Here is a 22,406-nt window from a genome sequence, read left to right on the forward strand (position 1 = left end):
ATTTCTTTTCCTGTGTATCTCTGATTTCAGATCTGTAGCAGAGGCATTGAAGACAGGCTGTACAGTTGAACCAGAGAGTTTTGACCAAGTCACTCTGTACTTCAGTGACATTGTGGGCTTCACTTCGATATCTGCCATGAGTGAACCAATAGAAGTAGTGGACCTTCTGAATGATCTTTACACCTTGTTTGATGCAGTTATTGGCAACCATGATGTATACAAGGTAAGCAGTTTTCAGCTGTATACCTTATACAGCAAAATACAGAAATTTGATAATTTATTAAAAAGTTAAAAATGTTATTTTCACGACTATAAGGCATCTGTCAGCCTCTTACAGCACAAGTCAACACAAAGTTAAGAGTAATTCTGTATGAAAATTAAATCAAGTGAATTATTTTAAACAGGTAATATTTTATGAGGGATAGCTCAACATTCTTAAGCAAAACCAGAGCGTCCCCTGAAAATCAGGTGCAGATTTGAATGAATTTACAGTGAATTAAGAGACTAATGTAAAGGAATGCCTCATAAAGCAGTACTGTCTATGTTTACTAACCTCCTTCATGGAGGTCATAAAAGTATGGCAATAATTTTCGGGTTCCTATCAGCAGACCGAAGACGCATGTTTTCAAATGCGTCTTGATCGAACTGACAAAACTGAAACTGCAAAATATCGAAGCGGCATGTAAGCGAATTCTTTTCCTGGGAAAGAATTTGCTTGGCCTCTTTGGTACATTGCCGTTTTTGGCACTGTAGTGCAGTCTCGGAGTTGGTATAATTAAGTAAGGGTGGTGTGGGGGCAGAAGCCCCCCACATAATCTCATGTTTTAATGTGCTTTCTTTTTTTTTTTTTGGAACAGCGATTTTTTTCCCTTGGAAAAATAATCGCTGTTCTGACAGTTCGGTTTTGTAAGCTTTCACTTACATGGGGTTGATTAATCACCATTCACTTACCTAAGCGTTCAGTGATCTAATATAGACCCTAATTTTCAAACTCCAGAGCTGTTCTAATTTTATAGGCAGAATTCTTATATTGCCCTGCCATTAGAATTTTGTCTGACATTAATTCATTTGCTTTGTGATTTTACTCATGTTTGAGTATTATACAAAGGAAATATAGCTGTGACAAGTTCATTCTCTCTTTCCCGTTTATGCACCATGTGGTATATTGGGCAATGAGTGCCTTTCGGTACTGATTGATTCTGTAGCAGTTATAGGTTTTACGGGCTCAGGGTGTTAGCCCAAGGTCCAACCCTCCACAGAGGGTGCACACACACATCTACACGCACACACTCACACCTAGGGTCAATTTAGAGTGTCCAATCCATCTACTGCCTGTCTTTGGAATGTGGGAGGAAATTGGAGCACCAGGAGGAAACCCATGTGAACGCAGGGAGGATATACGTACTCTGGACAGAAGGCATCCCAGCCGAAAATCAAACCGGAGAACCTCTTGCTGTGAGGTGACAATGCTAACCACTATGCCACCCTAACAAGTTCATTAGTGATGTAATAAAAAACACTTAAAATGCCATTGTCTTGGCCAGTAACTTATATAGAACAGAAACTGTATGTTATAGCATGACTTACATAGCATTTTGAGGTCTCCTTAGCTGGAAAGTAGGAGACCTGTTTCCATTGCCTGATCACTTCTTGTTAACTTCATTAGGTTTGAGGTGGTGTAAGAAGAAACACCTGGTTCCTGTACAAGGCCTTTACTTCAGGAATAATTCTATATGTGCTGAGTTATGTAGTACCAGTGTACAATTTAGAGCTGGTCAAACAGGAATGCAGGATGAGTGGAATGTGCTTCAAACAATCATTCCATACTCCTGACAGTCAACAGTGATCTATAAAAAATAAATATAAAAAGAGGGGTAGACAGGGTAAATAACAGTACCAGTACTGACAGGAAAAACCCTCTCTACCCAGTGCCAGTCAAAGGGTTCTGATTTCAACCCATTTCTTGTTAGCTGCCTTGACATACATTTAAATATTTGCCTCCTATATTAAGGACATAGATTACAAATGAAGCACTGATTATATTTCATAGATTGTTACTAGGCTAACAATCCAGGGGGTCCTTTCTAAGCCTAGCCAAGTTTTCCTGAAAGAATGATGATGTCCTGTATCATATTTAGGCATTTATAAGCTACCTCTGTCCTTAAGTGGTAAAATGTTATCTCATTTTAAGGATATTCAAAAACAAAATGAAGCTTTTTGTTAGCAAAAGTATTCCAAATAGTTAAAGTAAGAACTGGTAAGAATATAGTAAATAAAAGAATATTTAACTCTGTACCATCAGATGACTGTAAACTACATAAATGACTCAATGTAAGCGCGTCTATATTACATAAACGGACTTTTAGAGAATAAAACAAACTTCGGACTCACCACGACTGATTAAAATAAATTGAAACAAAATTTATTAAAGGTAAGCGCTTTCGCGTATCTCCTGATACCCTTCCTCAGACCATAAACATTGTACTAAAACACTATGCTTATATACTCAAAGCAATCACATAAATCAATGTTACAATTGGTTAATTAAACAACTGGTAAATTGAACAAACAGTTAAATGTCTGGTTTGAGAAGATGTTCAAAACTTTTTCACAAAAAGCAAAACAAAAACCAAACAATTTCATTTCTAAAATTAACCAGCCAAGCTTAATGGGTAGCCCTAATAAATACTTATACTATACTATTCAAATCTAAAAGCATTGCATTAATGTGTATTTTTATATATACATTAAAGTTAAAACATATTAGATACTCATTAAAAAGTACATGGAATGAAGTATATAAATATAAATAACATACTAGGTTTGAATGGAATATTTGAAGGATAAATAACCCAAGTCCTAGTCAGCCTTATATTTGCTTTTTTCCCCTCTATTTCAACAAAGCATTGGCTTTTAAAATAAGAGGATGTCTGTTAACTTGATGTATTTGTCTCCTCATCCCAAGATGTACAAAATATAAACACTTACCTTATTAAAATAAACATACAGGCTAGATATCTTCAACTTAATTTTAGTGCTAGTAAATATAAAATTAGTTATTTTGGAATATATATATGGCTAACATACCATTATTATTAAAAATACATTTAGAGGAAATAACCATGTTTCTAAGATCTTTCATGGAGTTAACAGGCTGAAGTTTATGTTTATTGACTTAAACTATAACAACCAAGGCCTTGATGCAAGTTGGTCTACTTTTCAAATCCAGACCTTTAAGAGATCCTATTGTACTAACAAATGTATTTAAAAACAACAGTACACCTTATATCAGAGGACACTTCTACTCTGTGTGTGTATACGCTGGTTGTTGTTGAAATAAATATGCTAGAATAAGTGCTTAGAAAGTTTACTAAAAATGTTCTCCTTGTAGTACTTCGAATATAGTCAATCATTAAAGCACCACTGTCTTTACTTTATAAGTGATCAACTTATGTGGAAAACTATGTCCAGAGAACATTGTATTCTATTCCACAAAACCTTTTTTTAATGACTAGACATCAACCTCAAAATCCATACACATGGTAATGGTAAACAGTATTAGATTTTGTAACATATTAAATTTTGCATCACAAGGGGACAGCTTTATTACTTATTCTATTTGCAGACTGTGGAATACATTACCTTTGGAAATTAGAACTTCTGGTTATTATTATAACGCAAGGGTAAACTTGATTAATAAGTTGGAAGGAGGAAATATGGTCATGATATCAGGATTTTTTTTTTAGGGCTTCAGACCTAAACATAGGTACCAGGAATGTATGAATTAAAGATGTGGTGAGCTCAGGAGTAAGAATGATATCAGCTATATATTGTCACATAATCCTGCTTCAGCAGCACCAAATCAAGATTAAAAAGCAATGGAGATGTTGAAATATGGTGCCTACTTCAAACAGAAAAGCCTTCAAAAACACTTGACCCATATTACTACTGTTGGACTGGAGCACATGCTCTTCATACAGCCCTGAAAATCCTAGGGACAAAGTCCATAACTTCAACGTTACTATGGCGAAAGGTCCAATTGATGCAGTTGGAGGATTGTTTTTCCTTCAACGATGGTAAACATGGCCAGAGCTCTCTGTCACAAACATCCATCAGAATGTGATGCATCAGACAGATACAAACAGATGGATCACATCCTCAGACAAATCCTGCTTGTTCCCTATTCAGAAGCTATTTGCATTTTTTTCCTAATGGCAATCTAATATTCCTACCAGTATTTTATCCTCATGAATGATAAGTGAAAACAGGATGATACCTGTGTAGGTCCTTTCAAGGCTTTGGTATAAAATAAAAAAAACTGCAGATAATAGTGTCTGCAGTCTATATTCACCACCCAGCAAATCACTGTAAAATTTTAAGAGTTGGAAGGGACACCTCCTGATATAACAATTTATATAATTCAGGGCTATGGCAACAAGGCCATGGAGTATTATTTGACTCAAGGGAACACATTTCATTTCAAAGCTCCTCTAAACCTGTGATCCTCCTAAGGTCAATGTTTCAGTTTTTGATAGCCTGTTGAACCTGGAATCACATACGTAAAGACAAATATCCTCCTAAAATGTTACTTGGTGTTCAGTGACGTAATTTTCTGCAAACTCCTGTGAAATTGTCTTTGGAAGAAATAACTTCTTACTAGAAACGCTTTTACTAAATGCACCAAAGACCTCTTCATCTTCTTTCATTCTAATAGGCTATAAAATAAATACTCTATAGTCTATGTTAGCCCTTTGTAAAGGTGGCCTTATTTCTTAGATCATGAAATTTTAATTGTCAAGCTAAAAATCTTTTTCTACTCAGTGCAGTATGCAGGTCCCCTTGGGTTACATTAGCTTGCTGACTAAATAACTTGTTCTTGGTATGGATCGACTCTACCTATTGGGGGGGGGGGGGAGTACAACTTCTATCTCTGTCTGTTGAAATGGACCATAGGAAGATGTTAGTATCCTTCTAGAATGATGTATTTGTGTCTCATCCACTTTGTCATCTGAGATTCTGGCTTATTTTATTTATGACACAAGAAGTGTTAACAGCTTACCTCATCTTATACTGAGAGCAGTCCTCATTTAGCTCTGCACATGAAGCATACTACAAAGACTTTCTATCCCATCCTGGAGATGTACAACTGCAGCAGGTCTAGACCACAGTATTCAGTCATCACTGGTTAGAATGTATCTACAGAGTCATGCAGTCTCTGATAGAAAAATAATATTCAAACTGGATTTGAAAGTGCATCGATAAGTCTTACAAGTGTAATGACTTGATCCATTTTTATGGGTCTATCATGAAACAGCTAAGCTGTAACCTCTGCACCTCTCCAGAGGTCACAGAGGTCATTTAAAGGTATTGCATATTCATGATTCTTAACAAACCAGCCCCTTTTCTATTAGGCTGAAGATTAATTTGGCATTCCAGCTGCTTTTAACCATAATGAGGAGGACTGCTCCCTAATCCAACACCCCCCCAACATTAACTCATTACATCTGAGTGATGCCTCCAGGTGCATCTGCAATTAACTCCTACTGATGCCTCTAGGCGTCAAATATCACTTGTTCATATTTGCATCAATAATTCCAAAATCATGCTATGTACAAGATTTTAAAATATTTCATCTTAAAGCTTACACAATGGCAAACTCAACTGCATTAATATTTGACCTCTGTCTAGTGCAGGTAAATAGATATTAACTCTTGTTTTTATGATATTAATTTATGTAGATATGATTTTCACATTTTTCTAAATATCTCAACAACAAAGTAACACAAACAGAAGTCTTTAGCTTCATATGAATGGTTTCATTTAGATGAATAAAATGCTGCTGACAATATGTGAATAACTTGAGTGGTTGCTGAGATATTTTAAGTTGTTTACAAAATATTACAAATATAATAGTTACTGTGTTTACTGTTGTTGTTTGTCTTTCGGCTTTTCCCGGTTAGGGGTCGCCACAGTGGAACTCCGGTCCGCTAATGAATGGCAGTAGATTTTCACGAATGCCAAGATGCCAGCTCGACATCCAACCTTCAACGAAGGTACGCCCATTTATGCATGTCTTTCAAATGCCACCAAACTGTGGGGAGGACATGCAGACTCCACACAGAAAGCACTCCCCGCACTCTAGCCAAGAATCGAACAGGATAACCTCTTGCTGTGAGGCAACAACGCTACTGCTGCACCACCGCAGCATACAGTTACTGTGTTTACTGTGATTTATAAAATTCAGTGTAAGGCCTAGAACCTAAAGAATACTACCATTATAAAAATAGTTTCTGCAAAAGAGTTTGCCATTTACACTTCTTTCATAATCCCTATGGTTCCAGAGATATGATTGTTTGAAATGTGAGGACATAATTTGATTCTGCCAAAAGGCTTAGGGCTCCACTCATTGGAAGTTACAGTACAAACTTTAGGAGCTCCTGTGGAGTAAATGAGTTAAGGATATTGTGAGACAGCTGTATCTTGACTTGGCTCATTGTTCAGAACTCAACTGAAGCAAACAGTGAGGCAACCATAAAAGTTGGCTCATTGTATCAACATTTGGTTAAGAGTGTTTTTAACTAATACAATCAGTTAACCCAAAAGGCCACTCCACAGTGAGCTTGACTCTCATTAGATGTGTAAAAGAAGAAGAAATCCCCACAACAGATGCCTTTTCCCCTCATTATGTACAGTTCTTCTTCTTCTTAAAATAATGTCCCTATGTCGCAGACATACTGGATTGGGGACAAAGTAATTATTATTTATTTGGCTTTTCATGCAGAGAAGTAAAGCCCTGACTATGTACCAAGCGACCATACTGATTTATCAGCCCAGGTACTGGAAGAGCAAAATGGAGAAAGAGAAGAACAAGCAACAGGGGCAGCTCAGCCATCTTAAGGGGGAGGAGCTGGCAGACATCCTGCTGCAGGAACACACTTATGTGGAGAACTCCTACATATACTCCATGTGGGATGCAGCACTCGTAATGTGAAAACAAGGGCAGCTCAGCCATCTTAAGGGGAAGGAGCTGCCAGACATCCTGCTGCAGGAACACACTTATGTGGAGAACTCCTACATATACTCCATGTGGCATGCAGCACTCATAATGTGAAAACAAGGACAGCTCAGCCATCTTAAGGGGAAGGAGCTGCCAGACGTCCTGCTCCAGGAACACACTTATACTGCTCAGACAAGCTCCTCGTGGTCCTACAGAGTGGTCTTAGCTACAGAGAACTCAGAAAAGCGACTACTTTCTGGATTTAAGTATCTTTGCTTTTTTTTCACTTGGAATAGCTTCTGTAGCTTACCCTGAACTAGCTTGAACTGTTTTTTTAACTGTTTACTGCATTATTTTAAAATCTGCACTTAAAGTTACTTTTTAGTCGAATTTGATCGAAAGTTTGTTTGTTTGTTTGTTTAATTTAACTGTTGAGGCTGCCCACTAAAGTGTGCTAGCCTGTGTAACTGATTTATCACTGTTTCTGCATTTTCTGTATGTTTCTATCAAAAAAAAACAAAAAAATAATCCTTGTTTTCCCGCCTCTCCTCGACTAGTTTAGACCAGTTTACATGCATTGCTGTATTCTGGGCTGTGGTGTAGTTCCTGTGTTGTCCATTACCTTACTTGGATAGAAGGAAGTTTCTTTGCTCACCAGTGGGAGTGGGGAGCCTTGAGCAGCCTACCTGTCCCTGTAGGAAGTGACCTCAGCACAAGAAGCTGTAGTAATTGGTTGTTTTGGACCATTTCTAGCTCTTTTGTAGTTCCCTGTTTAAAATCCGCCTCTGGGCATTTTTTCCTGGCTATACTGCTCAGACAAGCTCCTCGTGGTCCTGCAGAGTAGTCTTAGCTACAGAGAACTCAGAAAAGCGACTACTTTCTGGATTTAAGTATCTTTGCTTTTTTTTCACTTGGAATAGCTTCTGTAGCTTACCCTGAATTAGCTTGAACTGTTTTTTTAACTGTTTACTGCATTATTTTAAAATCTGCACTTAAAGTTACTTTTTATTCGAATTTGATCGAAAGTTTGTTTGTTTGTTTGTTTAATTTAACTGTTGAGGCTGCCCACTAAAGTGTGCTAGCCTGTGTAACTGATTTATCACTGTTTCTGCATTTTCTGTGTGTTTCTATCAAAAAAACAAAAAAACAAAAAAATAATCCTTGTTTTCCCGCCTCTCCTCGAATAGTTTAGACCAGTTTACAGGCATTGCTGTATTCTGGGCTGTGGTGTAGTTCCTGTGTTGTCCATTACCTTACTTGGATAGAAGGAAGTTTCTTTGCTCACCAGTGGGAGTGGGGAGCCTTGAGCAGCCTACATGTCCCTGTAGGAAGTGACCTCAGCACAAGAAGCTGTAGTAATTGGTTGTTTTGGACCATTTCTAGCTCTTTTGTAGTTCCCTGTTTAAAATCCGCGTTTGCACGGCTTTGCGCGCTTGTGCGCATAGCGCAGCGGCGGTTAAACAAGGTTAAACTTCTTCTGGCTCCGCCAAGTCTGCTCTTCAAATTTTCCCTTAAGGAAGCTCTACTCTTAGTATAATCAGACTACTCACTATATTATAAGCCTAGCACTTGTTCTCAATACTTCTCTGCTAAGTAAGCACTCTCGTACTAAGTAAAGCACTACATCTACCTACCACCCCTGTGAATATCCACTTCCCTTAAAGGTACAGCACTCCCTTATACTGTTCTAGCATGTTGAGTGGTAGATTACTGGCATCCTCTCCAGTTCAGCTGGTCAATCTGGGTATCTTGAGACAATGCTACAATTGTCTCATGTACACAGACAACCCTCTCCTCCTCCCAACAAACACAAATACATGTGAGAGATACAACTATATAGCCAAACTGGAGGCTGAACTCTCTCAACTCAGGGCTGGCATGACCAGACAGGAGGAGATGGTAACCACACACACAACAATCCCAGTCCCACATAGACCTACCACAACTGCAAACCAAACACATAAAAACACAAAGACATACTCGGAGGCTCTAATAAAAAACTTACCAAAACAACAGAGACTCCCAAAGCAGACATCCAAAAATCCACCACCTCAAAACAAAACACACGCAACACATACTTCAATAAATCAGTGTGTCAACCAATCACAGCCCTTAAGGCCAAACACCATGCCTGATACACTAGTAATAGGTGACTCTATAGTCAGACACACTGATGTCCCGCTGACCAGGCTGAACAAGGAGAGGGTGACTGTGAGCTGTCTATCGGGAGCTAGGATCTGCCACATAACACACGCACTCAAGTCACTCCAAAGCAAGTACAAATATGACTCCGTCATTGTCCATGCTGGTGTGAATGACCTGAGACGTACCTCCCTGGACTACATGAAAAGAGACATAGAGGAGCTCTCCGATTATGTAGCCCAGGCTGGTATGACCCAGACCCTGAGCAGCATCTTGCCCTCACCAAGAATGATACCACAATACAAAGACAAGATGATCAGCTTTAATAATTAGCTCAAGTACTGGTGTCATTCTAAGGGGATCCAATGTCTGTCTGCCTGGGATGACATGTTGGACAAGCCACACTGCTTCGCAAGGGATGGCTTACTCCTGTCGCCACTGGGCTTCCGGATATTGGCTAAGGCTCTTGCCACCCCCATAGTGCCTTTTTTAGGCAAGGCTCAAAAGACAAACCCACCTCCTTAGAAAACAAAAATGGAAAAAAACTAAGGGTAATGCTGCTCAACGCCAGAAGACTAAATCTCAAGATGCAGGCACTCGATGCACTCCTCAGCATGGAGAACATCGACGTCTGTGCAGTAACAGAAACCTGGTTCAAGGCTCCTGAGAGCACCCCAGCACTACCAGGCTATACCTCGTATCATGGTTTTCGGCCCCAAAACCCGGGCCGAACCACAAAGGGAGGGGGAGTGTTCATATTCATCAAGGACACCCACACCTCCAGGTTAGTAGCAACACATGAAGCATCAGAGACCATACAGGTGCAACTAACCATAGGCAAAACTGCTATACAACTGGTAGCATGTTACAGACCGCCCTCCCAATCTCAGGAACCCCACTCAGCCTTCCTGAAGACATTGGAGGATATGAATGTATCACAAAATACCATCATACTGGGAGACTTCAACTACCCAAACATAGATTGGGTACATTATTCTAGCCCTAATACCCTAGCCCAAAGGTTCCTGGAATTCATAAATTCAAATGCACTAGAACAACTAGTCACCTCTCCCACTAGGGAGATAATATACTAGACCTGATCATCACAAACATGGGGACAAAATGCTCCACACCGGAAGTATACCCCTCACTAGTGAGATCTGACCACAAACTAATCACCCTGGATATGCATATCCCACCTCCACCCCCAGCACAAAAGACCACAGTGAAAAACTTCTCAAAAGCAGACTTCACTCTTCTTAAGACTGAGATGGTATCCTTTAAGCCCACTGTGCCAGTGGATACCACATCCCACAATGCCGAATCCTTCACAAATGCTTTCTATGGACATCTCCAAGAATGAATGGATCATGCAATCCCAAATAAATCCAAGTCCCTCTCCACCAAAGGCAAGCGTCCTGTCTGGTGGACCTCAGCCATTAACAAATTGTATAACAAAAGAAGCAAGCTACTGCACGTCAGAGCAAAATCCCATGAAGGGAAGACATCTCTGATCAACATTAGCAGAAAACTACATTCTCTCATAAAAACATCCAAGGCCAACTTTGAGAGAAAAATCGCTAAGGACACTAAAGATAACCACAAAGCCTTCTTCAGCTATGTTAGAAACCTGGGCAGAAACCCTCAGATATGCTCAGAGTTAGTTCACAACAACAAAAAATACACTGAACCCACAGATATTGCCAACATTCTGGCTGACAGGTTCAGTGCAAATTTCTCCACTCCCTCACCCCCAAAAGAAGAAATACTTATCCCAGCTGAATGTAATCTCCCTGTCATCTCAGATGTCCAAGTGAGAACCACCCTAAACAAAGCTAAAAACACAGCATCAATGGGACCTGACGGTATCCCGGGTTGCGTGTTACGTGAACTCCAAGAGGAGCTAAACCCACACATAAAAATGCTATTTAACCTTAGCCTTACTTCAGGATATGTACCTGAACACTGGCGTACAGCAACAGTGGTCCCACTCCACAAAGGGGGTACCTCTACAGACCCTGGGAACTACCGCCCCATAAGCTTAACCAGCCTGGTCTGCAAAGCTATGGAAAGAATCATTATGGAACTCATAAACAGAGACATAGGGGACCTACAGACACTTGACCCCACCCAGTTCGGCTTTGTAAAGGGCAGATCCTGCCTTTTGAACCTGGTTGACTTTTTGAAACAGTCACTAGAGCCATTGATGAGGGCAAAGCAGTCCATACAGCCTACCTGGACTTGGCTAAGGCCTTCGACACAATACCCCACTCAGGCATCATAGATAAGTTCAACAGCTTAAACGTAAACCCTTATGTCACTAGATGGGTTGCAAACTGGCTAAAGGACAGAACCCATAAAGTTAAAATCGCTGGAGCAATGTCAGACTCAAAGCCAGTCACAAGTGGTGTCCCACAGGGATCTGTCCTGGGACCTCTCTTGTTCAGCATTTATTTCTCAGATGTTAAAGCAAACATGGGAGGGTTGTGGCTGACAAAGTTCGCAGATGACTGCAAACTAGGCGCCATAGTCGATACACCAGCGGACACATACAGCCTACAAAAAGGCCTCACAGAAGTGGACAACTGGTGCCGGAGTCACGGCCTTAAACTAAATGCCAAAAAATGTATAGTCATCCCCTTTGGGAAAAACAAAGTACCCACAAATTATCACATAGACAGCAACCTACCGAGTACGGAAAAAGTAATCAGAGACCTAGGGACCCAAGTCGACAGCGACCTCTCATTTGACACCCACATTGCCAAAGTGGTTAGAAAAACATTCTACCTTGCACACCTCATCATGAAGGGATTCACATCCAGATCCAGGGATGTCATTGTACACCTATACTCCTCCCTCATCAGACCCATGATTGAGTACAATGCCCCATTTGGTATGTACCTCACCCGGCATTTGCAACAGCTGGAGAGACCACAAAAGTACCTCACCAAGAGGATCAAAGGTCTCCAACATATGTCTTATTCTGCCAGACTAAAGAAACTTCAGCTCTATTCAGTAGCATACCGCCTGCTCAGAGGTAATCTCTGGCTGACGTACAAGGCCATGTCCAATCAGGATCTGATGGACATGCTCCACCTCAAAAAATCCAAATCCATCAGGACCACGAGAGGTAAAGACTTAAACCTCGGCACAAGTATGAATAGAACATGCTGGAGGGATAGATTCATAACCCAGAGGCTTCCCATGCTTTGGAACAAGATCCCAGTTCATATTAGGCAGAGCCCCTCACTGACTCTCTTCAAGAGAAATCTTGATGAGTGGATGGGAGATCTTAAGTTTACCCCAAGGGTCACATCTGTGTCACTGCTAGACAGGGGCTAAGGAAAATAATTCTATTATATAAGGGGACCTTCATTGTGTCACTACTAGACAGAGGCACAGTATTCTAATTTTATTCTGTACTTTTTTGTACCATTTCATGGGGTGGCAAAAGCCACATCACTATGGCTAGGCTTACAAATGCCCCAGGGCAGATAGCCTAGTACTATACTATGAAACTATGAAACTATGTGGAGAACTCCTACATATACTCCATGTGGGATGCAGCACTCATAATGTGAAAACAAGGGCAACTCAGCCATCTTAAGGGGAAGGAGCTGCCAGACGTCTTGCTGCAGGAACACACTTATGTGGAGAAATCCTACATATACTCCATGTGGGATGCAGCACTCGTAATGTGAAAACAAGGGCAGCTCAGCCATCTTAAGGGGAAGGAGCTGCCAGACGTCCTGCTGCAGGAACACACTTATGTGGAGAACTCCTACATATACTCCATGTGGGATGCAGCACTCGTAATGTGAAAACAAGGGCAGCTCAGCCATCTTAAGGGGAAGGAGCTGGCAGATGTCCTGCTGCAGGAACACACTTATGTGGAGAACTCCTACATATACTCCATGTGGGATGCAGCACTCATAATGTGAAAACAAGGGCAGCTCAGCCATCTTAAGGGTAAGGAGCTGCCAGACATCCTGCTGCAGGAACACACTTATGTGGAGAACTCCTACATATACTCCATGTGGGATGCAGCACTCATAATGTGAAAACAAGGGCAGCTCAGCCATCTTAAGGGGAAGGAGCTGCTAGACGTCCTGCTGCAGGAACACACTTATGTGGAGAACTCCTACATATACTCCATGTGGGATGCAGCACTCATAATGTGAAAACAAGGGCAGCTCAGCCATCTCAAGGGGGAGGAGCTGGCAGACGTCCTGCTGCAGGAACACACTTATGTGGAGAACTCCTACATATACTCTATGTGGGATGCAGCACTCGTAATGTGAAAACAAGGGCAGCTCAGCCATCTTAAGGGGAAGGAGCTGGCAGATGTCCTGCTGCAGGAACACACTTATGTGGAGAACTCGTACATATACTCCATGTGGGATGCAGCACTCATAATGTGAAAACAAGGGCAGCTCAGCCATCTTAAGGGGAAGGAGCTACCAGACGTCCTGCTGCAGGAGCACTCCTATGTGGAAACCTCCTACATAGAGTCCATGTGGAAGGTAGCAGTCATAAGGTGCAAACAAGGACTGCAATGCATTCCAAGTAAGCACTGTGGCTTTGTGCGCATGTCACAGTGGGTACAGCAAAGTAGTGTCTGCACTGCACTATCTTGCCAACAATGTAAGGGAATTGAGTACAGAAACAAATCTACTAATCTTCACTGGATGAAAGTGATGATTTCTAATTCTTTCCGCCTTCAACCGGAGTCATCAGCAGAGGAAGAAAGGGAGGAATAAATGTGTTAGTAAGGCTGGGAGCTAGATGGTTGTGTGTTCATAAGTTCATAGGTAAGTACAGGCTAGCTGCCCTTGTGGGACACTAAGCACAGCCAAGTTCCCAAAGGTGAGACTCAAATGCTATACTTTGTGTCTGTGAAGTAAATATCTTAGTCATTATGCCAACACTCAATCAGGTCCAAGAATAGGTGGGAAAAAGCCATCAACATCATTCAGCCAGCTGATCATATGCTGGTTAACTGTAATACTAATTACCCGTCCATAAAGCTCATTTTACCTTTCTCAAGATTTGCATTACATCACACTGAGACAGTGCACCATCATAGTGTCTAAGCAGGTTACTGCCTAGCTCAATATATTTTGCTTCATTATACTTTACTGAACTGTAGGCTCTACATCACTGTATACTTTACTGAACTGTAGGCTGTACATCACTGTAGACTTTACTGAACTGTAGGCTGTACATCACTGTAGACTTTACTGAACTGTAGGCTGTACATCACTTTATACTTTACTGAACTGTAGGCTGTACATCACTGCAGACTTTACTGAACTGTAGGCTCTACATCACTGTAGACTTTACTGAACTCTAGGCTCTACATCACTGTAGACTTTACTGAACTCTAGGCTCTACATCACTGTATACTTTACTGAACTCTAGGCTCTACATCACTGTAGACTTTACTGAACTGTAGGCTGTACATCACTGTGGACTTTACTGAACTGTAGGCTGTACATCACTGTAGACTTTACTGAACTGTAGGCTGTACATCACTGTAGACTTTACTGAACTGTAGGCTGTACATCACTGTAGACTTTACTGATCTGTAGGCTGTACATCACTGTAGACTTTACTGAACTGTAGGTTGTACATCACTGTGGACTTTACTGAACTGTAGGCTGTACATCACTGTGGACTTTACATGATGGGAAAAATGTCCACAGACTTTATATACTACAAGAAAAAATAAACAATGGAAAATAATATCTATCTTCTTCTTCTTCTTTCGGCTTTATCCCGGTTAGGGGTCACCACAGCGGATCACCTGTCCGCACATTGAATGGCAGTGGAGTTTTACGGTGTCGAGTTGCCAGCCCGGCGCCCAACCTTCCACAGAAGGCACACTCACACGCACACCTAGGGCCAATTTAGAGTGTCCAATCCACCTGCAGCATGTCTTTGGGATGTGGGAGGAAACCGGAGCACCCGGAGGAAACCCACGCGACCACAGGAAGGACATGCAGACTCCGCACAGAAGGCACCCCAGCCGAGGATCGAACCAGAGAACCTCTTGCTGTGAGGCGGCAATGCTAACCACTGCACCACCGTGGCCGCCCTAATGGAAAATAATATCTATATCTGTCTATAATATAAAAAATCAACCAACCAATCAAAAATCACAGTACTAACACACATCACAAAAATAATCAAAATCCAAAAACACTACTGAAAAACTAATAAACATAACATAAAACAACTATTATTATGTCCTTTTCAATTCTGTGTTAAAAAATTAAGAAATCAAAAACAGAATAGTCAATTCCAGTACAGAAAGAACCAGTCAGCGCTTAAATAAAGCATAAAAAAATCGGGTCTATATTATATCCTTGAACGCTTAAAAAAGCGAACGCTGATTGATCAAACTTATTTTTGTGAAACTGCAAAATATCAAAGCAGCAGAAACTTGAATTTTTTCCTAGGGAAAGAATTCAGTTGTCTGTTTCTGTTGCTTCGGTATTTTCAGTGTTATGGTGGAAAGTTACCGGTCGGATTCAGGTAAGTGTTCGATTGTGTGGATGTGAGTGTTAGGGTGATTTAGGTGAGTTAGGGTTAGGGCTCGGGTTAGGTGTGTATGCGATTGAGTGGACATGAGGGTTAGGGCGGATTTAAGTGAGTTAGGGTTAGGGAGCGTGTGAGGTGAGTGTGCGATAGTGACGGAAATTAGGGTTAGGGTTTGGGTTAAGGTAAGTGGGTAGTTAGTGGTGTGTGCATAGTTTAGTGTAGGGTTAGGTATCAGATTTTAGGTGTATGTGTGTGGATTTCTGTTTGTTTGGTGTGCTTGTGTTGTGTTTATGTGTTTTGGATCAGCGATTTTCTTCTCTGGGAAAAAAATCGCTGATCTGACAGTTCGAGATTGTAAGCTTTCGCTTAAATCAGGTCGATCAATAAGCGTTCACTTTTTTAAGCGTTAGATGATATAATATAGACCCAAAAAATCACATGACCACCATAAATTAATCAAAAGCATTACACAAGGAACACAAACACACAGAAAAGCATCACACATCCATACACAACAACCATCAAAACCACAATAAATAGTATGGACACCTACAAAGCACTGCTTCTAAAACAAACCATTTACAACATCCCACTACAAAACACGCACACAATAACTAACTATTAAGTAAACAAGCTCTATAAATGTCAAAGCTTCTAAAACAAGGTCTCTCTCTCTCTGCATATATATATATATATATATATATATATATATATATAGATATATGTGTGTGTAATATAAAATATAAAATATATATCTATATGTATATTTATGTATAAAAAAATCCTCCAACAAAAACACACACACATGCAGCCATACACATATCTACCACTAAGTAAGTACTCTAGAAATGTGAAAAAGCTGTTGAGGAAAATAAGTGATGTAAAAATCAAATGAAAGAACTAAGAAACAGCAGTAGTAGAACTTAAATAATATAAACTTGTAAAAGAACTACGGAAATCAAAATATATATAAAAAAAAAAGAAAGAAGATAATAGCAATAACAAAGAACTAAAAAACAAACCTACTGCCTACAGATAAAAATGGGGAAAACAATCAAAAGGCTCCAGGTAGAATTCTGAGGACTGCATTTATGATCCTTACAATAACAACATCTAAGCCCAAGATGGCAACATCTCAGATTTTGCATCCAACTTAAAGGAACAGCAGTAATTGTAACAGATGCAGAAGGCATCAGAAAAAGGAGACCACTACAAATATAAATCAGTGACTTCACCCCCCCCCCCCGCAACAACCTGCATCGTCTTACTAATTTGAGGTAAACCTAACCCTGCACCTTACCTTACAAAACCAGTTTTCATAACACTACTGCTCCACAAGACTCTCAGGCACAGAAACATGTACTAAAAAAAATGTGCAAACCTAAAGCTATCTCCTTAACTAACAATTACCCCAAACTTAACCTGCCAACACTTATGAAAACACATTCCCAGGCTTAATAACAACTGAAATACTGAAATCCCGAATGTAAGTATTTCGAAATAATTACAAGCCAAAACTTTAAAATTCCAAAACTGGCAGAAGTGTGAAATTCAAAATCCCGAAGCACGGAGATGTTGAATTTCCGCTTCCTCTGTTGTGGTGTGTGGATGGATGGGTGGAAGTTTAAGTAAGTATGTATATGTAAGTGTGTTGGTTAGGGGCTTTAGTGTTTGTAAGTGTGTATTGTGGGGGTGTGCGGGAGGGCTAACCCCCGTGATTATCTGTAGTGTAGTATTATTTATTTGATTGTGGGGGGAGTTGTATGTATGTGTATGTGTGTGCTGTATGTGTAGAGTACTTTCGGGATTTTGAATTTCACTGTTATGCGGTTTCAGAAATGTATGCTGTAGTTGGGTTTTCGGGATTTCAGTATTTCAAGATTACATAGTGGACCCATATATATTTTTGTGTATATATATATATATATATATATGATAAAAACAGTTACCCCAACCAAGAAGATGCAAATCTAGAATAAATCCAAAGGTACCCAGCAAGGGTCTAGAATAAATCCAAAGGTACCCTTGCTGGGTACCTTTGGATTTATTCTAGATATATATGTGTGTGTGTGTGTGTATATATATATATATATATATATATATATATATATATATATATATGTATATATATATGTATATATATATATATATATATATATTTATAAAATATATCCGGGATTTGCTCCCATGCATTCAGCACACTGGGCAACGAACCCCCTTCAGCACTTGTTTCCATAGCAGGTACAGGTTTTACAGGATCAGGTTGCTAGCCCGTGGCCCAACCCTCCTCAGAAGGTGCACCATACACTTTCACACACACACTCACATCTATGGCCAATTTAGAGTGTCCAATCCACCTACTGCTGTCTTTGGAATGTGAGAGGAAACTGGAGCACCCTGAGGAAACTCACACGAGCACAAGAGAGAACATGCAGACTCCACAGAGAAGGCACCCCAGCCAAGAATCGAACCGGAGAACCTCTTGCTGTGAGGAGCCAGTGCCAACTGGTACACCACTGCAGTATATATATATATATATATATATATATATATATATATATATATATATATATAGTCATTCTAACTTGGACAAATAAATACCGCAGACCATGTTTTCACCAGGAATTGCTTTTTCAATATGGAATCTGTTATTGAAGACATAAAGGAAGTGTAGATAAAGTAAAGTCATGGTCATATAATCGTCAATTCATTTTTTTCCTAAATAAAACAAATTTAGCAAATATTGACTAGTCATTAAAGCAATGTTATAAGGGAAGAAAATAAAATATAAATACATGAAAAAACATTATAAGCAAATTCATGCCTATTTTATTGGCAATATGAAAATAGATGCTAAAATAGCCAAGTAGGCTGCAGAAAAAAAAAAACTAGTCATATAGATCTTGTCAGAAATAATAATTAGATCTTTCCATGAAAAAAGTACAGATATTCAAAAAAACTGTGGTAATTTAAAAATGCTGAATTAAAGAATTGTATTGCATTACCGCCTGCTATGTATGTGGGTACTTGCATAAATTTTAAAGATTTACATACAGTCGGGAATCCCCTTGAATTATCATAACCTGTTATATGTAGCCTAGGTATATCAAATTCATCAATTTAAATATATTCATTTAGTCCTGGTGCAAATATGGCACCAAATTCAATATCCACCAATACATGCTAAGGCTATTTTCTTATCTATTGATATTGTCCTTGTTAAAAACATCCCTTCCAATAAGAAACAAATTGGGATCTCAGGGTTAAATCCTTTGCAGTTTTCTGTTCCAATTAAATAGTAGCATCTTCTTTATTATCATGTATTACAATATTTTATGTTTACTGAATCAAAAAGCTTTTGTTGAAAACTTACCCCAGGCTTAACAAAAACGGACAATGAAAATCTATATTTGCCCAAATACAATTCTGTTTTATCACACTAGAACAGCTATAAATAAAGTTATTGCCTATCTGAGTCCATTTAATATGCTTAGCAGACTCCTTTGTTACCTGTCCTCTTAGTGATAATACATGAAGCTTAATAATAAATGGATACTCATTCCTAATGCTGTAACTGCCTTAGGTTATTGACATATTTTACTTCTGCAAACTGCCTTCAACAAGGTTTTGCAAGTTTATCTCACTGCCTTTGAATATAGAGTACTAATGAATACATACTTTAAAAAAAAAAACAAATGGATTTCGGTATCTTAAAAAGCATTCCTACTTCTTAGCAGATTAATATTTACATTATTTACAGTGATTACTGCTCTCTGTACATTCAAAAGCTACAATTCTCCTCTTTTTTTATAGTTTTAGATCTCTAAACCATGTCACTAACCCGCACCTCCCTGATATTTGCCTTGTCATATCAGAACAAACATTACCAAAACTGCTGTTGCTCTTTTTAACATAATTCTTCAATTAGAAATGTTCATTAATTGTCACTTTCCAAATTCAAAGTTCATACATATATAACAGCAACTTTCTTAAAATGAGATGCTCACTTCATGGTAACATCGCAAACAATAAAGACTGTTTTATGTTTATATTTACTAATTTTTTTTTTTTGGCTTTCACATGGCTGGTGGCTGGAAAGGGTTTTCAGATCAGGCTGCTCTCTCAAATACTTAAATAAATAAAAATATTTAAAATACAAATCTCTTCTAACAAAACCAGAATTTTCAACTTGCATAACTAAAGGCAGTACTATTAGTTGTTGGCAGCCAACTTGTGTGATAAGGACATATACACTTTTTACTGGAACTTATTGCATATAGTATTTAATAGGTTCACAGGCAAGTACTAGGCTAGCTGCTTTGTAGGTCATTTTAAGCCCAGACTAGTTCCCTTTATATGTTGAAATTAACCTATCCCATTTGATTAGAGACTGGCCTTATGCAATCCATGGTCAATAATTATATATTACCCTTAATGATAATAAATGGGATCATACCATAGATAATTTGAGGGGACCCCTACATGGGATAAAGCATTTAGGAGCTACATCTGTCCATTAGTAGTACAGGGGGCAGTCCTGGGGTATATTTTCTGTTTCAAGTTGTGCTTGAATATGGATGGGATGAGGTTTGTTTTACTTGGATGGGAAGTCTATTGCAGAGCAGCAGTATCCTCTGTGAGATATACCTGTCCTTCCAAACTGTTCTGTTGATGTTACAGAGGAGGTATAGATCCCTAGACCGAGTATTCCTAATGCCACTGGATTTGCTGATATGCAGTAAAGCCATCAGTATTTGATCAGAGGAGGCCTTTCTTGCCAGACACAGTGGAAATTAAAAATAAAATAAAATCCGTCATTGTCTCCTCTTCTTCCCCATCTATTTGCTAATAATTGGTAGGGCTAGGTAATATAATTTATTGGGTCTATATTATCTAATTGACTGCTTAGCTTGTCAAACACCTAAACGTTGACAGCTAAGGGTCGAAAACATACAATCTCGAATGGCCAGGTAAGCAAATTCTTTCATCGGGAAATAATTTGCTTGGCCATTATCAGGAATTTGCCCTTTCCCCAATGTAGAACAATCTCAGAGTTGGTATATTTAGTTATGGGGGTATGGGGAGCACAGCCTCCCACATCGGGGGGTGAAGCACCCCACTTTTTTACAGCTTGGAAGTTTATGTTAGTGTGGCATGGCCAAGCAAATTCTTTCCTGATGAAAGAATTTGCTTATCTGGCCGTTTGAGATTGTACGTTTTCGACCCTTAGCTGTCGACGTTTAGAAATTCGACAAGCTAAGCGGTCGATTAGATAATATAGACCCTAATTTATTTATGTACATATGTTTTTACATTGAACAACAAACCAGCTTTTGCACTTTCTACTTTTACCTTCATCAACAGGCTCTTCACTGCTTCCTCACTTTCAGCCATTAGAGTAGTGCCATTTGTATATTTGAAGTTGTTAATATTGCTCCCAGTAATTGTGATTCCAGCATCCGATTTGTCAAACCCAGAATTTTATATGCTATATTCAGCATATAAATGAATGTGTAGATTGACAATATGGAGTGTTGTCTTACTCCTTTCCTAAGACAGAGCCATTCAGTTATTCCATATTCAGTACTGACTGCTGCTGCTGCTGCTGCAGTAGGGCAACAGGTTGTGCAAGAAGCAAATAAGGTGTCCAAGTACTGCTATTTCTTTAAGCACTTGCCAACATTTAGTATAGTTCACAAAGGCAAAGGTTTTACAGTAAGTCAGTAAAACAGAAATAAATACTCGTTTGGAACTCCCTTACTGCATTATCCACCAGATGTTGCCAATTTGATCTCTGGTGCCTCTGCCCCTACTAAAACTAACTTATATATTTGGCAGCTCTCAGTCATTGAGTATTAACTTCCTAGCATATGAACCAAGTGCAACTGCTCAATAATTTAAACACTTGCTGGCATTGCCCTTTTATTTTTATTTGCTTATTTTACTATTTATTTAACAAATAAGGGAACAGGTCTATTGTCTTTTGTCATTCATGACAAGAGTATAAAAAGTAGCATAGCTGACATAAGCAAAGCAAATCATACACAAGAGTATAAAACCTAAGTACATGTACAAAAAGCAAGTGCAATATTTCAGATAACAGTGAGTTAAGTGGATATAAACGCTGACATTGTTAATAGAGTTACTCTTAGGTTGAGTGTCCATGTTTTATATGTACACTATATACAAAGAGGAAAATATATTCATTTTATCCATAAATGCATACATTTTATACCTTTAGATACAATTCACTACAGTGGTGTGCAGAATTTTTGTGATTCAGCCAGTGGAATAAGTTTTTATAACAAAATCAGTTAGCTAGTATCCTGGAAGCAAGAGCATTTGGCATCTTTATAAATGATTTTTTTAGTAATTTTTTTGAAAGTTTTTAAGGTATCTTTTCATATTGCCTCAATTTCGAGGAGATTCTAAAGAGCATGACCTTTGCTGGAAAAGGCTTTTTCACTAGTAGATTATTTGAATAGTAACCTGGAAAGATTCAGAAGATTTACTACTGGAATATAATTTGGCTTGGCCTGGAAAGATTTGGAATATTAAGGACTTGAATATAATTTGAACTTTTCCAATCTACTGGCCACTGTTATATTTTCAAAATTTACTGTCAAATTTCAAACAGAACTGTAACATTATTATTTTGTAAGATTTTAAACACTTCAGCTGGAATTCCATCACTTCCCGCAGTCTTGTTGTTAGTAAGGTTTTA

At 39.1% G+C, this 22,406-nt stretch overlaps 1 protein-coding gene across 1 annotated transcript in view; it reads left to right on the forward strand.

The window, feature by feature from the left end:
* GUCY2F (guanylate cyclase 2F, retinal) overlaps positions 1-22,406 on the forward strand; it is a 571,373-nt gene that overhangs the window by 483,491 nt on the left and 65,476 nt on the right. The window contains exon 13 of the mRNA XM_044057284.1: positions 31-223. Coding sequence (XP_043913219.1) covers positions 31-223 — 193 coding nt within the window. The remainder of the gene's footprint in view (positions 1-30; positions 224-22,406) is intronic.

Source organism: Protopterus annectens, chromosome 15.part0 (assembly GCF_019279795.1).
Source record: "Protopterus annectens isolate FY-2018-M chromosome 15.part0, PAN1.0, whole genome shotgun sequence".
NCBI classification, from domain to species: Eukaryota; Metazoa; Chordata; order Ceratodontiformes; family Protopteridae; genus Protopterus; species Protopterus annectens.